Source organism: Tympanuchus pallidicinctus, unplaced genomic scaffold (genome assembly GCF_026119805.1).
Source record: "Tympanuchus pallidicinctus isolate F22 unplaced genomic scaffold, pur_lepc_1.0 scaffold16, whole genome shotgun sequence".
Lineage (NCBI taxonomy): Eukaryota > Metazoa > Chordata > Aves > Galliformes > Phasianidae > Tympanuchus > Tympanuchus pallidicinctus.
The window spans coordinates 20,058,226-20,074,595 of NW_026294679.1; the positions used below are offsets into that span (position 1 = coordinate 20,058,226).

Consider the following 16,370-nt stretch of genomic DNA (forward strand, 5'->3'; position numbering starts at 1 on the left):
AACATGTCCAGGAATTGATATGTCCATAAAGATCTACTCCTTACTGTATAGTCGTGGAAGCAGTTAGGAGAGATTACGGTTAGACCCTATCAGTTGTTATGTATGTAGATTGCTCTGAAAGTAATGCCTCTGATTTTTTTCCATGGAAACTACAACTGATACGAAGAGCACAACAACACTATTTAATAGAACAGTCTCAACTACAAACACCTGTTTTTCAGCGTAGTCGCCACCATTAACTATGTGTTTTTACCAATGCATACTGAGCTTGTCAAATTCTGTACCAGTGAAGGTTACCCTCTGTTGCCACTGCTGAAACACCACACACCACCTCACTGTGCTCACATCCACCATTTGCTCACTGGATGTGACTACATAAACGTTCAGGAAGTGTCAGTGAATGTCAGTGGGTACGATATTTTCCACATGGAGGAATTCAGTGACACACTTTTGCTTCATGTGTGTTTCCATGTCAGATGCTGTTGCATGTGTCAGACTGCATCTCTGCTACCATCTGTCACACAGCAGTGCAATGTAATGGAATACTGGCAGGAAGACTCAGCCTCTACTGCCATCCTGCCATTGCGGGCAAACATAATAAATAAGAGGCATTACTTTTGGAGCAGCCCTCATATTTTTAGTTGTGCAAGCTGTGAATTCCATGTTTCTTGCTGGGATTTCTGAAGCCAAAACACACGTAAAAACAAGGGTCATCTGTTCCATGCAAGCTGAGCAAGGTTGGGAGGTGATGGATGGGCTTAGCAAGCTCAGGCTGGCTTGCTTGACTCATGCATGGTATGACTACAAGTTGAACTTGGGGCACAACCATCATAAAGTTAATCTGTGAATGACTATAACTGATAAGTGACCATTTTACTAGGGATTCCTTGAGTGCTTTCACTCCAGCTATGCGTCAGGATCTCTAGAAGTTTTGTGGCAATTGAACAAAAAAAGTGGTTAGTTGTAGGCCATGCCTCAAAGGCATCAGCAACAGTAGAATCTGCAGGTTTAAGCAGGATGATCATACACTTGGGAATACCTGTAAGTTTACAATGTGCCATTAACAAATACTGTTCTGATGTCCCATATTCATAAAAGGCTGTTTAGTTTGCTGGACAAATACACTTTTTTTGCTGAATTGGTAAGAGGCTAGAAGCATCTGCTGGTACCTCATTCAGATTCTAGCTTAACATTCATAAAATACAGTTGTTACATACTGCAAATTAATATAATTATAGAATCATAGAATATCTTAAGTTCTAAGAGATGCACGAAGATCACTGAGTCCAACCTCTGACTCCATGCAGGACCACCTGAAATCCAAACCCTATGTCTGAGAGCGTTGTCTAAATGCTTTTGGGCTGTGCTTGCTGCCCTGTGCAGCCTGTTCCATGCCCACCAACCTTCTGGTGCAGACCCTTTCCCTCACCCTCAGCTGCCCTTCCCTGACGCAGCTCCATGCCGTTCTCTCAGCCCTGTCGCTGCCACACACAGCAGAGCTCAGCGCTGCCCTCCGCTCCCTGTGAGGAGCTGCAGCCACCATGAGGGCTCCCCTCAGCTCTTCTGCTCTGGGCTGAGCAAACACAGGGACCTCAGCCACTCCTCACATGATTTGCCCTCCAAGCTCTTCACCATCTTTGTATCTCTCCTGTGGACCCCTGGTAGTTTTTTTGTCCTTCTTGTGTTGTGGCACCCAGAGTTGCACTCAGTGCTCGAGGTGAGGCCACACAGCACAGACAGCCAGCTAGCAGTGTATGATGCACCAGTTGCAAATATTACATCTGTTTTCCTTTATAAATTCTTTATGTATGTGCTTGTTAAAGCCAGACAGTTATTTCTGCGAGAATCTACTTCTTGATACTTTAAAATGAGTTTATTGCTTACTACCTGATTTATTATCTGTGATGGAACAAGAAAGACCAAGCTGTATTAGGGTTATATTCATCTGTGTGACAGGGTTTTTTACCCTCATTTTTGGTTACAAGACTGTTAGGCACTGAAATTGTTAAACTAAGTCTGATCAGTTGTTGAACACAGGCTGGAGGATACAGCCATTGTGTGTTTACATTTTATTAGAGTTCGTGATTCTCCTTGAGGGATTTGGGAGCCTGATGTGCTGCATTGTTGCAAAATCGGGGTGAAATGTGTTTCCCACTGCCATTAATTTTAATTTGAAGACTAACTTTAATAACCAGAATGTTGTGAGTGGTAATTCAGTTTTGAGTTCTGCTTGGAGGTGCCAGAAAATCTGTCCGATACCTTGGGTATTAAGCATCTGCTATCTTTAAGTGATGCCATGAGCATCACAAGCACCCCAGATTTTGGAGACGTCTCGTTTGACATACCTGAAAATCAGTAAATATGTGAGAATTCTGGCTTTAATTTTTCTGAGTATAGTATTGCCATTTTGTAGATGAAGGAGATCTAAGGCTAAGAAACACATTATTGGGAAGTTGTAAAGTTTACGTGCTTAGTTACAAATGATACAGCTGTACTTAACAGAATAACACAGGATTAACTTCTGGCAAAAACAGCCTTTTCTGACATCAATTTAATGAATCAGTGTTTCTGGTGCTGATAAGTAAACAAAATAAGTGCCAAATCAGCATGGGATGGCTAGCGGTAACTGGCAGCCAAAGGAAGAAAAAGCGGGCAGGAAGATGGGGAGACAGAAAATGGTGAGCCTTTGCTGATGGTTTTGCCTTGTGGTGTGGCAGCTCTGGGTGCTGTGCGGATGGGGATGGTGCAGGTTAGCTGGCGAAGGGCTCACATGGTGGCAGCTAATCCACGCATCTCAGTGACTCCACTCAGCCTCTGGCTGGTTGGAGAAATGACTAATGCCAGTAGCCGTGTATCACAGGTGGCTGCCAGCTGCTGGGGTATCCTGTGAGTAAAATCACCTCATCTCTGGCACTGCAATGGTTCTTGTTCGGTGCGTAAAAATTGCACGCAGGGGTTCCGGGCCGTTGCTGGGTTAGACAGCTTGTGTCAGAGCAGCACAGGGGTGGTGGGCAGGCACCCAGCAAGGCGGTGTGGTGGGAGCTGGGGAGTATGTTTGTGGGATGGCTGTGGGCATAGCGGTCTGTCCCGGCCGGGGGGCGGCTGGGGTTCCACAGGGAGTACCCCGATTCTCACTGTCCCGCGACATTAGTGCTCTGGGTCAGCTGGCCATCTTTACTGTGGGCTGTGTAATGGGAACTCCACACCTATTTGCTACCTCGATGACATTTTTAAAATTATCACGGGCGATCACGCTTCCTCGCGTGGGGAAGGGACGTGACAGCAGAGGAGGGGTGGGTTAGGCGCTGCTCTCTGCCCGCATCAAAGATGGCGGCCGGGGCGCGGGGCGGGCAGCGCCGTCCGGTACCGCGCTTCCGAACCGGGGCGTGAGGCCGGCCGCCCGCACCCCCTTTTGCCGCTCGCTCCCCTCGCCACGGTGGCCCCGCCCCTGGCAGCCGTCCGGCCAATGGCGGGGCGCCCAGGCGGGCGGGGCGGGGCGGGGCGGGCGACTCAGTCACGGCCGAGCGAGGCGGTGCGCGCGTTGCAATTGCCGGCGGACGCCGGACCGAGAGACGACGGCACCGGAGCAGAGCGGGGCTCCGTAGCGGCCGGGCGGGAGCCATGCCGACCCTCAGGTAACGCTGCGCCCGCCGCGGCTCCTCCGCTCGGCCCCGAGCATCAGGGGAACGGGTGGCGCGCGTCGATGCGCTCCTGTTCTCTAGAGGGGCGGAGGCGGCGTTCCTCTCCCTCCGCCCGTGCTTGGTTCTGTCTGTCTTCACGCGCATGGTGTGTAGGTGCGGAGGTCGGTGCCGAACGCGCTCTCCGCCGCCCGTTCGTGTTGCGGCGGAGCGCCAGCGGGTCGGCGCGGACGGTGCCGCGTGCTCCCCGGCCGCCAGCCCCGGGCGGGCAGCAGCGGTCCTCGGCGCTTTACCCCTGGTTGTCGGGGGCGGCGGGCGGAGAGCGCCGCGCCCGGGCGTCACCCGCCGCCTTCGGGTCCGTCTGCGGGGCTGGGTGGGCTGCGCCGCGCCGCTGGGGCGCGGCCGGGGGGCGACCCTGGGCAGCTGTCAGCCTTCGGCGCCCTTGTAGCGTGCCGCGCTCCGAGCCGGATCTGGGGCGAGATGCGAACGCTGAGGAGCGGGGTGACGGTGCGGCACCGGACTGTTGGCTGTGTGTTGGCAGTACGGCTGTCTCGGTGCGTCCGGGTGGTAACTGAAGAGTGACAGATCTGTTCAGTGGAGTCAATTACTGTGGCAGATTTTACTTCCCCAAATGCTTCGTTTTAAAACGAGTTCTTCTTCAGGAGAGAACAGGCAGGTTTCGTTATACCCTGGCTCGGTTCTGTCCTCAGGCACTTGAAGGAGCGCGTGGAGCTGCGGACCCTCCCGCCCATCCCCACCCTCCCTGCTCCTGCCAGGCCTCCCGCTGCCCTGGCCAGCAGCACGGCTAGCTCTGCCTGGCTGGGGCTGGCACAACTACGTGGCAAGCTTGGTGGCAGTGGAGCCGTTGGTGTGTGTGATGGCTCTGGTGCCACAAGGCTGAGGCTCTGGGCTACGTCTGTATGATCCTGTTGGTGTATCCCTGTAGAAGGCTGTGGAAGTTCCATAATGGATGAAGCCTTCAGAGAAGATGCTCCGCTAGGTCAGCACGTAGACACATAGCTCCCTTGCCAAATTCTGCATTAAGACCTAAATAATGGCAGCATGTGAGCAGTCTTGCAGGCTCCTTGTGTCTGTGTGCTGAGGTGGCTGGCTGGCTGTGATGCAAGGGAGATGGTCTGGAGTCATGCTGTGGCAGTTCTGACGTGTTTTTAATGCCAGGTAGGCTATGGCTGACGGCAGTTGTCATTCACTTATAATTATGTTGCGTGGGAAAGGAGGATGAGAGAAAGCTTTTAGCCGTTTACATGCAGCTAATATGGTACTATTGCTGTTTTATTTTTGCTGTTAGTGACCTTTGATAAATTCAAATCCTAGATATGAGGTTTTACTGTGTTCTTTTGTGACTGAGGTAAATGCTTAGAACGTGTCCTGTTTGGCCTTGCCTCTAAGGGCAGGACCAAAAGGTTATGGATACACTGACATTTCAGGTCTCGTGGCACAGCGTCTCACGGTCACAGCCAGCTGCCGTGTGTTGTGGTTATGCTGTGCAGTTGGGACACACAATTATCCCAGTCATATTCTATTTATTAAAGCTTTCTAACTGTAAATAGAGTCTTTAGCATGAGAACTTTTGATTGAAGGTGTTACAGCTGCACAGCAGGATGAGGCTGCTATAGACCAATAGAGAAAGTGGATTTATCAACTTAGCTTTCATTACAACTTACTATTATTATGTGATAGTTTTGCAGCAATTAAGAAAAAATCTGAAATGCTTTTCAATATTTGTTGTTAAAAACATGACAATTCAGTACCTAGAAGCTCATTTTCTCCCCTTCTCTGTGTACCAGCAGCCAGTGCTTCCACTGACATTTTGACGCTGCTGTTCCAGTGGAGTGCACAGTGATACCAAACGATAACAGCATTGTTAGTACGCAGACACAGTGCTGCCAGCATTCAGCAGCCAACTTGAAACAGGACTTTATTTTAAAAAATGCCTGCAGCAGTGGAGCAATCACTAATATATGACCACAATTTCGGAAGCAGCTTTCCAGACCTTTCAGTTATGGTTACTGTTGTTGATCTTTTTGAGAATGATTGAAGGGTAGCTCAGTACTCCTGGGCTTTTTGTTTGCTTTGTTTTTATATTCCACCAGTTTGATTGCGCTCTATTTCAGCAGTGTGATGAGTAGTATGGGAAATCTTTGGTTGTTGGTGAGAAATTAATGGTCTTAGTAATCTCGCAAGAAAATGCCATAATTAGCAGGTGGATATTTGATATTCAATGGACTGCATTGAACTTACAATTCAAGCTGACTTTTGATGTAACCCAGCATTAAAATAAAAACTCATAAAATATGTTGCTTGTTGCCAAGCATTTAGAATGCGAATACTCAGTGCATGTAAGCTTTCTGTGAAGTAAGTTGGCGTTGTTCCTGCAGTTTTGTCTAATATGGAGTATTTCTGTGTCTGAACAAGTTACAGACTCGTATTAGCTGCTTATATATGTGTACTGCACACGCACACACTTGTATACTCATATAGTCAGATGTATGCCTTTAATTTTTGCACAGGGAGAAGTTATCACTTGTTCCTTGAAGAGCTAAATGTTCTCTTGCAATAAGTTGGTTGAGTTAAACAAAAGCTTCCTGAATGACTAGATAGCAGTACTTGGGTGCAAGAGGAGGGAGGGAGGGAGGCGGGCAGGCTGTGTTGTGAGTGTTTGCTCCATGTCTGGTGCAGAGGTATAGCTCTCAGATAACCCACATATTGTGAAATCTCACATCTCAGGAAACTATTGATGCTTCTTCTCTGTCTTTTACATCTGGATGGTTGAAAATAATCTGTGGATGTTCAGTCAGTCCAGGTTGGTCTCCTGTGTGACTGAGTAGCAGACAGGAGGGCAGCAAGGTTCATGTTTCACGCTGAAAGTATTAAGCTTGGAGAGAACGTAACATTTAGTTATCTACGTCTTGCACCTGTGACTTGTAAATTTAGTGTTCTCCTAAATGTTAGGTTTATTTTTGTGCTTTTACAATATATGGCTTTATGGCATATATGTGATTAATACTTTTTCTTATGGGGCACATAGCAGCCAAGTAACAGCCATAGCTCATCTGTTGCCGTGCAAAAGAACAGTGTAACAGTGAGGATAATTTACAGCTCCTTCTGAAGGGAAAGGGTGATTTGCAATATCCTGAAATGTAGTCAGTGTCAGGTTAATCAGTGTGAGCGTGCCAAAGATTCAGAGCAAAGTCTAACAGTACAGACACTGGACTTTTCCTGTTGTGGTTCACAAATCTGGTATTAGAAACTGCTGATCATTGTGGTGTCTGCTTAAATTGGCTGAATGTTTGGTTTACGACTTGAACAGAGATTGTTTACGCTCTTCCTACTCTGTCCAAAAAGGTATTTTCTCCAAGTGCGGTCAGTGTGACATGCTGCTTCTCAGCATATAGTCACTAGCACAGCTAATTACTGTGTTGGCTTTTAAAGCTCTGCCCCAGCTGGCATACTACTACACAGCCCCTTGAGTACTTAAGAGGAGATTATTGTAAGTCACAGTGGAAGTAGGAAAACTTGAGGATAGGATGGGGAATTGTATGCGATGTAAAGAACAACCTGGATTAAATGGCACTGAAGGTGCTAGTTCCTGCTGTTGCTGGAATAATGACAGTTTCTATGTGGCTTATTGGCCTGGTAGAGCTACTGTGGATGCTCAGCCATCAGTACAGCATGTGCCACTCCAAGCATATGACAGGTATGTCCTGCAGCACACAGCTCAATCATACAAATATTTGTTCGCTTCTATTGTGTTTCTTTGTTGAGGACCCTAGGTTTTCAGGTAGTGCTTTCAACACGTCAGGTGTATTTTCGAGAATTTTTGGAGTACAGCTGCTGTTTTTTCTTGTGTGTGCCACACTCTTATGCAAGCTAATGCTTGCTTTGTGCAGAAGTTAGCTATTATATCATTTTTTTTCCTCAAGTGTAGCTGTAAAATTACTGCTCTTGAGAATCTCAAAGAATATTAGGATTGGCTAAACATCAAGTACAGTAGTGTTACTGTATCATTGCTCATTCTTTGATACTACTGATGAAATACCTGGACTTAAAATGAAAGCAATGTATTGTGTGAGGCTCCAGGTGCAATCCTCTATCCTTATGTTACCTCAACTGTCACCTGTTTTTCCTCTTTTCTCCTAGCTAGATTAACTTACTTTATTTTGATCTGCTTTATGTGTGATTTCCGTGCTTAGAAGAAACAACGCTTCTCACAGTTACAAAAATATTTAGTGAGTGCTACAGGTTTTTACTAAACAGATGTTTCCTATTTCATTGACAAGCAAGTTGCATTTCTGGCTTGGTCTTCAAAATAGTCTTGCGCATGAACTTGGCAATACAAGACCTGTCTTTAGAACTGTAAGAGAAATGAAACTATGTAAAGTGGGGTTTGCTATGTCTCTGTCAAGGATGTTAATGTTTGCCACTTTTCATTTCTATGCTTCAGAATTTAACATTAGATAGAGATTAATGTGACATCCCAAGAAGAAGAGGAAGTGTAACTGTTTACTTCTGGCAAGTATCTTCAAGTCTGACAAATATTTGTCAACTAAGGGTCTTTTATAGTAGCTGTGAGAGGAAGTACATGGATGAGCTTTCAACCTCTGTTGGACACAGTCCATGAGATTGCTTCATGTCATCTCCTTTCTGCTTGTTCTGTGTTATTTTTTCTGATCCTACTGAGGAGAAGTTAATTAAAGCCATCATTGAGTAGGCAGATGCTGAGCCTGTAAAACATTTCTGTTGCTCTGAATGAGCCAAAACAATTGAAAACTCATTGACACTGAGATTGAGCCGATATTCTGCAGTCTTGGGCAATCAGTTGGTGAAGGCTGCAGTGTTACAGGAGTAGTATGTGGGAGGTGTAGAGGCTGGGAATATGCCTTCTCTGCAAATACTTGATAGAGGCATAGTAAAGATGGAGGCACATTTGGTGGCATTCACATTAAAGCTACCTCGGGCAGCTAGAGCAAGTGCTTGCTTTGCCAGTTGGAGGCAGCAGGTGTTGGCTTAGCAAGGAATGTGATGGTTTTGAATGTAGATTTAGGCAGCCTTGGAAAACAGCTGCATTCACTCCTGCTTGATACCAGGCCTGTATCTAATCCCTTGGTATTATTGCATTATCACCCAAGTATGTGCTATTCAGGAAAATGAAATACATATTTTCTCAACAGACCTGAAAAAAAAATGAAAGCCAGCTCATTCAGTTGTTGATGATATTATCTAATGTCTTGTTTTTGTGTAGTGGAAGTCATAATAATGGATTTCAAATTGATAACAACCTCCATTCCTGCTTTTTAGTCAGTAGAATTTGTATTTTAAGATGACTGACCATGCAGGATCCATAGGCACTTAATTTCAGTTTATTAAAACACTCCTAAACTGTGGATCATTAGCAACTAATTTTGTTCAGTAGACTTCTAATAACCTGGTCTGGTTCTCCCTGTGCCTAAAATCTGGTATTGCAACCTGAGTGCATTTCTTTAAAGCAACGGAACAGATTTTTGTATACTTTATTTGCCGACTCATGATCTGAATATACATCACAGTATTATTCTGATCAAATTTGACCCTCTGTCTGTCTGACAGGTAGGCTGTTGCTGTTAGGCTGGGCAGAATTTGCATTTCTTTGTTTCTTAGTTTTATTCAAGAGAAAAGATTATTCTTTACTTTAAAAATGTCTTGAACTTATTGTAACAGGAATGCTGGACTAACTTGAAAATAATTGGCTCTCTTACAGTGAAAATGTTCTGTTTGGAATGGGAAATCCTCTGCTTGATATATGTGCGGTTGTGGACAAGGACTTCCTTGACAAGTAAGTCTGGATTTCTTTTTTTTTTTTTTTTTTTTTTTTCTTAATGTCAGTTTTGTTTCCAGAATGACGTCTATAAACTAGCAGAGAACTAAATGCTGGTGTGATGCGAGGTCTACGCTGATCTTTGTGGGATTTTGACCTTACGCTGAAATTGTATTTGTTGTTGCAGCCATTTCTGTCATTTCAATTTATCAGTCAAGAACAGGACCACTTCTTATCAGGTAGTTTGTTATCTAGCTTATGCCTCTTTGCACTGCCATCTGTATAATCATATTGCTAAATTGCTGTTTGTGTGTTCCTGGTGGCATTGAGCATAGTCATTCTCTGATCACTTCATAGAGATGGGGTTTTTCCAGAGCTATAAACTGTAGCTGCTGTATTTAAATTCTTTATCATGGGCTCATTTACTACTAGTTGCTGATACTTTGTATATTTGGTTTTCAAATGATCCATTAGTTGATTCAGCTTTCAGAGTGCTCACCATTCTTCCTTTCTTTTTTTTAGGTTACTATTTTTTGCTCCGGTCTTTCTTTTAGTTACTAATGGGAATACTGAATCAAGAATAAACTTCTCATCACTCAGTAAAGAACAGGGGCACGGTTCTTGTTTGTGAATGTGTATTGCCAGCCACAAATTTTTGGTACTAAGCTGCAGTAAAAAGAATAATTTGTTTCTTCATTCGAGCTTTATTTAAAAGTGTGTTTAAATGAGAGCCTGAGTGTTATAACCTGAAAGCACGAGGCAAGAATTTTGAAACAAGAGTTTCAAAAATACCTGGAACTTTAAACTCTCAAGACATGGACTTGATTTCTGAAAAAAATACTCTGATGCGACTGTTTGGCTTAATATTTCAACAGAAATAACTTGAAAACCATTCTCTGAACGTAACTAATACCCTACCTCCTCCAAACGAACTAATCATTAGAAATTGTGATCAGAGAGGTGATGGGATCTATGTTGCTGCAGTGAAAACCTGAAATACTATGTTGTGCTTTTCACTGGGCCTGATGTGCTATGCAGAATTTAAATGAATTTAAAACAAGTCTTACGTGTGCAAGTTTGAGTCCTGTCAGACCAGTTTAACTGTCTCCTGGAAAGTCATATGCTTTGTGAGCACTTCTTTACTGCCAAAATGGCTCAGTGGAGTGTTGAATTATTTAAAGCAACAATTTCACGGAGGCCATGCAGATTGTGTGATACCTCTGCTAATAGCCTGAAATCTGGGAAGCTTGTCTACACTCTTACATACCTGATTTTCCTTTTTGCTTCCCATTTGTGAGTGTTGTCCGTGGATGAGTGTGTCTGTGGACAAGACTATTCCACAGCACGTTTTGACTTCACATATAACTACTTCTTGCAGTACTTGCTGAAATGAGAATCAAATCCCATGCATCCTCAGCCTGTGAGGGGACATAAAATAACAAGCCTAGCTGTAGAATGAGCGTTAGCATCAAGTTATTCAGGTACTTCAGGGAGGTACAAGAACATAAATATTTTAGGACCGTGAAGCAGTTGACAGAAATTGTTGACCACAGCAGCCAGATCTCTGGTTCTGTGTGTCAAAGAAGGCATGCATCCATCTCTAGACATACAGGTTAGCTCTTGTCTCTTTGCAATCATCGGTCACTTCTGGAGCATCTCTTGCCTCTTCGAGTAGAGGAGCTTTTTTAATAGGGCCATCAGTCCATCTGGACTCCATCTCAAACGTGTGTAGAGAGGCTGTTCCTGTTAGTTTATTCACTTCTCTTGTAAAAGCCCTCCTCTAAGATTAAATACATTTGTTTAGAATAAAGGACTCAATGTTGCAAATCTTAACCATGTCTGTTTTTGATGAAATGGGAGTATTAAAATGAGTCCTTGCTAGCCAGATTAGTTTTGTAACTTCTATTTAGAAAATGCAAATGGAAACAGCATAAAATTGTGTAGGAAGTCTTGAATGGTCTTTCTCACAATATTTAAATTGCATACAATCCATTTTATTTATAAACTGGAAAATAAATATATCACAGCAGTCCTACCCCTGGCAGGTGAAAAACAGCCTGCTGCTGGGTAGCACTGCTTTGAAGAAATGAGCGGTGTTGAAGGGTTGGCTGGGTATTTTTGCCTTGTAGCATAACCCTATCACTTTTCTTTCTAGACAGTTTTTTGGTTTAATCTTGGCTTGTTCTGAAGTATTTTCCTCTCTTGACAAGTCAGGAAAGCATTAACTGTTTCTCAAATGTTTTCTAAGAGAGGTGGTCTTAGTTTTTGTCACAACAGAACTTCACCATATCAGTCAGTTTTTCAGACCACATCAGCAGTCTGGCATTACTTGAGCCACTGAATTTTGACCACCATTTGGGCGTTGAGGTTTTTTCCTCCTCTGGGGAAACATTCTGAATAATCTTAGCAATGTTGATGGCACTGCTGAATGCAGGTGATATCCAAAACCACTTCAAATTCTGTACACAGAGCTGGAGAACAGTCTTGAAGGAATTGTCCTTGTTTTGTTATTTTCTGAATCTCAGCTTGGAAGAAATATCAGAAAAGTAGGGTTTTGTGTGTCCTTTTTAATTGGATTAACTCAGTAACATAAGTTTTTTCTTTTTCCTTCCTGTTTTTGTGAGATACAAATACTTGCTGAAAAAGCAGCTTTTTCTAATGGGTAGGAGTGAAAAGATTTAAAAAAAAAAAAAAAAAAAAAAAAAAAAAAAAAAAGAGGAGGTGCTTTGTGGGCGAATCGCTCACTATAGCATTAATCTGTGAAAGTAACTTGGCTAACAGGTATTTGTTAAAGCTTTCAGTATAATTTGTTTACTAGATTTTTACCTGTGATATTGAACAGCAAGAATTCCTTTACCTACTGAATCTGTAAAAGGCATTGAAGTATAACTTAGTAGAATTTGATGTGTGTTAGATGGACTGAAGCAAACAAAGAAATTTTAATTGATGTATAATGGCACTTTAAGACTCTCTTCCACAGAAACTCAGTACCTCTGACTCTTGGGATATTCCTGTGCCCTTTTACTGTGATATGGCATTGTGTCATTGCTCCCTCCAGAAGGAGCAACACAGTGTCTTGTGCATTTACCTAACCCTAGTTGAAATATTTCAGCTGCAGAGTTCTGGTCATTGATTTTCATCTCGGGTACATATCCAGCAGCTGTAAAGCACGTGTTCACTGAAAGGGCACATCTGTTGTCAAACACCTCGGTCTATGACTGCATGAATTATGGAAGCAGAATTAATCGTTAATTATAAAATCATGTTCACGGAATTGTTATCTAGTCATGGGAATTCTATGAAATGGAAAGCCTTTGGTTTTCACTAATTAGCCAGTAAGAAGGTGAGGGAAATAACTGTGGTTGACAACAGCTCTATAAGCCTGTAAAGGTCTTTCAGCCTGTTCCATTACAAAGGAATGGAGGTTCAGGGGAGATTATGGCATGTGCCATATTTGTAACATCAGGGTTAAGAACAGTCGTTTCTTTATTTTACTCTGGTTCCTGGACGCTTGACCAGATCCATGATCACATGGACTGGGATGTGTTTGCTAACCTTGATACCCGGATTCCAATTCCCATTTTGTCATCTCCATACCAATTACTTAGTCAGCATCGTAGTTCAGGATTACAGGCTGTAAGAATGCTGTTTGATTTGCTTATCAGCTGTCAAAGCAGCCAAGTCTTTTTCTGCTTCTGTGAGATATCTTTCCTTAAAACCAGGGTCTGGAGCAATCTTTATTCAGTCTGTGTGTAGTGGGAATGCTGAATTGCGGACTGAACCAGTGATTGAGCACCTGGTGGAAGGCAGGGCCAACCCAGGGGAGCTCAGGTGCATGCAGTGTTCCTGAGTGACTTGAAGGAGTGGAACCAGGATCCACTCGATCCACTCTTTCCCAGACCTCATGTAAGGGTTGGCAGTGGAGGTGAGGGTATTTTTCTGGAGATCCCTGTGTAGCTGAGGACTTCTGAAAGTAAGCAGATTTTTTCCTGTGTTTCTTTGCCTATGGCTGTTGCATTTGAGCAAGTCCTCACTTGCTGCAGCCTAGGACCTTGCTGCTCTGCTGTCATTGCTGTGCTTTACATTGTGTTAAAACTTTACTCCTTCATTGGTGCTCAGTAAAGATCTGTAGTTTTTCAGATCCTTCTTGGACTGCATCATCTGCTGTTTTGTTCTCTTCCCTGCTTTCTCTGTGACATCGCTGTAAGTACAGAAGGAACACTGCATAAACCAGGAAATGGGCCTAAGCTCATTTTTACTCTATTGAAAAACAGCTTTAAGGAGAGAGGAAAAATGAATAGGATCTTTGAAGTACTTATGTTTTGCTGTGTTGATAGCTAATGTATGAGGAAAAGGAGGCTTTCATTGATGTGAGGGAAGAAATGCAATCGTGTTGATCTGTGACTTCCCAAGTACAATGTGGATCTCCTGCAGTGGGCTGCCAGTTATCTGCAGCACTGGAAGGGATTGGGTCATCACAGGAGAAACCAAAATTCATGATCTCTCTCTGCCTTTCCACAGTGACCATGTACTGTTGCATGATCACAGATTAGTTAAGTACAATGTTTCACTGATCAAGCAATGTTAGTATCTCGTAACTTCAGCTTTCTTGTTTCTTACAACACGTGTGTGAGGAAGTAAGGATTTATTTGAACACTTTCTCACCTGTGTGAGTTTTAGGTTTATCAATTAGGAAAAAGCTTTGACTGCTAGTTTGAGGAAAACATCTGCTTATACTTGCACTGAAATGAAGGTTGGTCTGTTTAGCTTTTCCCAAAAACACATGCTGGAGTGAGCTTAAAGAAGAACTGAGAAAGGCAAGGGTTGATTCTGTGCTGGGTCATAAGATCAGAAAATGCACAAGCTACAGACTTTAATGAAAAGAAACAAAACCAAAACACAACTGTAAGCCTTTTCACCTTCATTAATGTGTTTAGCTTGACTTGGAGTACCTCATTGGCCCTTTAGAACATCTTAGCAGATTGTTGTATTGCTTTTAGTCGGAGATAATCTTATCTGTCTGTGTAATGCTAAATGTATGAAAAGTGCCTAATATAAACTTGAAAAACATACTGTCCCTGAAAATTTACTTGAAGATTGTTTTCTATAATGTTTCATTGTTTCAGAAATCTCAGTGAAATATCACTACTAAAAATGGCTGGATTGTGTTGACTCATTTGGTAGAGAGGCTGAACAGCTGAGGATTTTATTATTACCTTGTGGTTTGAGTTACCTCTGTAGAACCCAATTTAGCTTATCTCAAGGTCTGAACCTAAATTGTCGTTGATACTGCTGAACTAAATTGCATCATCTGACTGCTGTTAAATTAAAAAAAAAAAAGTTCACTGTTTGCTTACAAAAACTGAAGGTAGATGGTTGTCTTTAGAAAGCCCTCTTAGAAGTAATGTGCCAATAAATTTGGTAGCTTCCCTGACAGCGTAATTAGAGCTTTCTACAAGCCTGATAATTTTTCCTAGTGCATTTTGTTAAATGTGTAGTTTTAACGAGTGGAAGGTTTTAGCTAAGCTCCATTTAGGAAACGCTACATGAAGAGCTTTACCTGGGGACGGAATTCTGCATGAGGAATTGTGACATTTCCAGGGTACCAAGCTGAGCTTGGGCAATGCTTCTAGAAGAGGTTGTAATTACTTATGGGCCTTCAAGAGCTTGTAATTACTTACATTCTTTTAAATTGGATGTAGCACATTCATGAATATCAAATATTCCCCTTCTCATTTCCTCTATTTTTCACGTATCAAGGGTTTTCACTTTTAGGTATATTTGCTTATTTATAGTTCCATTGTTTTTTTTAAGTTTTTTTCAGACAGTTGTGATTTAATTTTGTTTCAATAGAATGTATCTAGTTACTGGACTAATTGCTTTCTTGAGAATGACTTTGGGACACGTGAGTGAGTGACACGTGTGCAGCTTATGTATATTTTCCCTTCCCTCCCAAATAAGAGCTTGTTGAACAAAAATTTGGGAGTTGCACGGGACAGTGAAGGATGAAATACTGCAATCCTAACTGGAGTCCCACTTGCCTCATTGCAATGTAACCTAGAAGAAGTGGTGAACAAAGGGCTGGAGGTAGAAGAACTCTGTAAATTAAGTTGCTTTGTTTTTTGGCTAAGCAGTAATGTTAAATGAAAAGGCCTTTGAGAAGACTTGTTTGATAAAAAAGATGAGCTTCTTAGGGGGAATTGGCAGCATTCTAAAAGTAGACGGTACTTCTTTAGAATTTTTATTGGGGTGAAAAATGTAATTTGCTAATCACGCAATCATTAGATTGGGTTTTTATTTATTTTTTCATGAATTGAAAAATAGGAAAATGTAGTTAAAAATGAGCAATTGTCATAATCTGGGTGCTTTTATTATTATTATTATTTACTATAGATGAAATTGTTTTATGATGCAAGTGTCAAAAAAGGGAGGAGTATGATTTAGTGATAGCAGTTTTCAAGAGGTTGACACTCCATATTGTAAATAAAATCTTGGAATTTACTTAAAACTCTTAATTTTAATGCATATTGCTATTTGTTTGATTGTGCTTCATTCAGACAACATGCAACCTCAGTAACTTTTCTTCCCTGCTGGGCATGTGTATCCATCCTTGAAATTAAGTATGTTTAACATGGTTGTGTTTTAGTAACTTGATGAGGCTATTTCTGAGCAGTGTATGAATACCACATCAGTGTTATTCTAACCTGTGTTCTGAGGTGCTGCTGCTGCTGCTGTTGTGGTGCTCCAGGCTTGCCCTGCTCCTCTGCAAGGCTGGTTCTGTGGTCTCTGCCATAGCCAGAGGAAGAGGGTGGAGGCAGCCGGAGTGCCTCTTAATTACTGGTGTTCTTGTTTTTCTGTAGTCAAGAGTTGAAGAAACCTATGGTTTGAATCTTATTTTACTTTGCTTTTGGAGGGGT

At 42.7% G+C, this 16,370-nt stretch overlaps 1 protein-coding gene across 3 annotated transcripts in view; it reads left to right on the top strand.

Moving 5' to 3' along the window:
• ADK (adenosine kinase) overlaps positions 1 to 16,370 on the top strand; it is a 269,224-nt gene that overhangs the window by 5,621 nt on the left and 247,233 nt on the right. Inside the window, exons 1-2 of one of the 3 annotated variants that reach the window (XM_052678246.1) lie at positions 3,500 to 3,635; positions 9,397 to 9,471. The exons of 1 other annotated variant lie outside the window; for it this stretch is intronic. In XM_052678246.1, coding sequence (XP_052534206.1) covers positions 3,622 to 3,635; positions 9,397 to 9,471 — 89 coding nt within the window. In that variant the 5' untranslated portion in view covers positions 3,500 to 3,621. Of the gene's footprint in view, positions 1 to 3,499; positions 3,636 to 9,396; positions 9,472 to 16,370 lie in introns of those variants that run through there. One more of the 3 variants, XM_052678245.1, reaches the window with a different exon arrangement.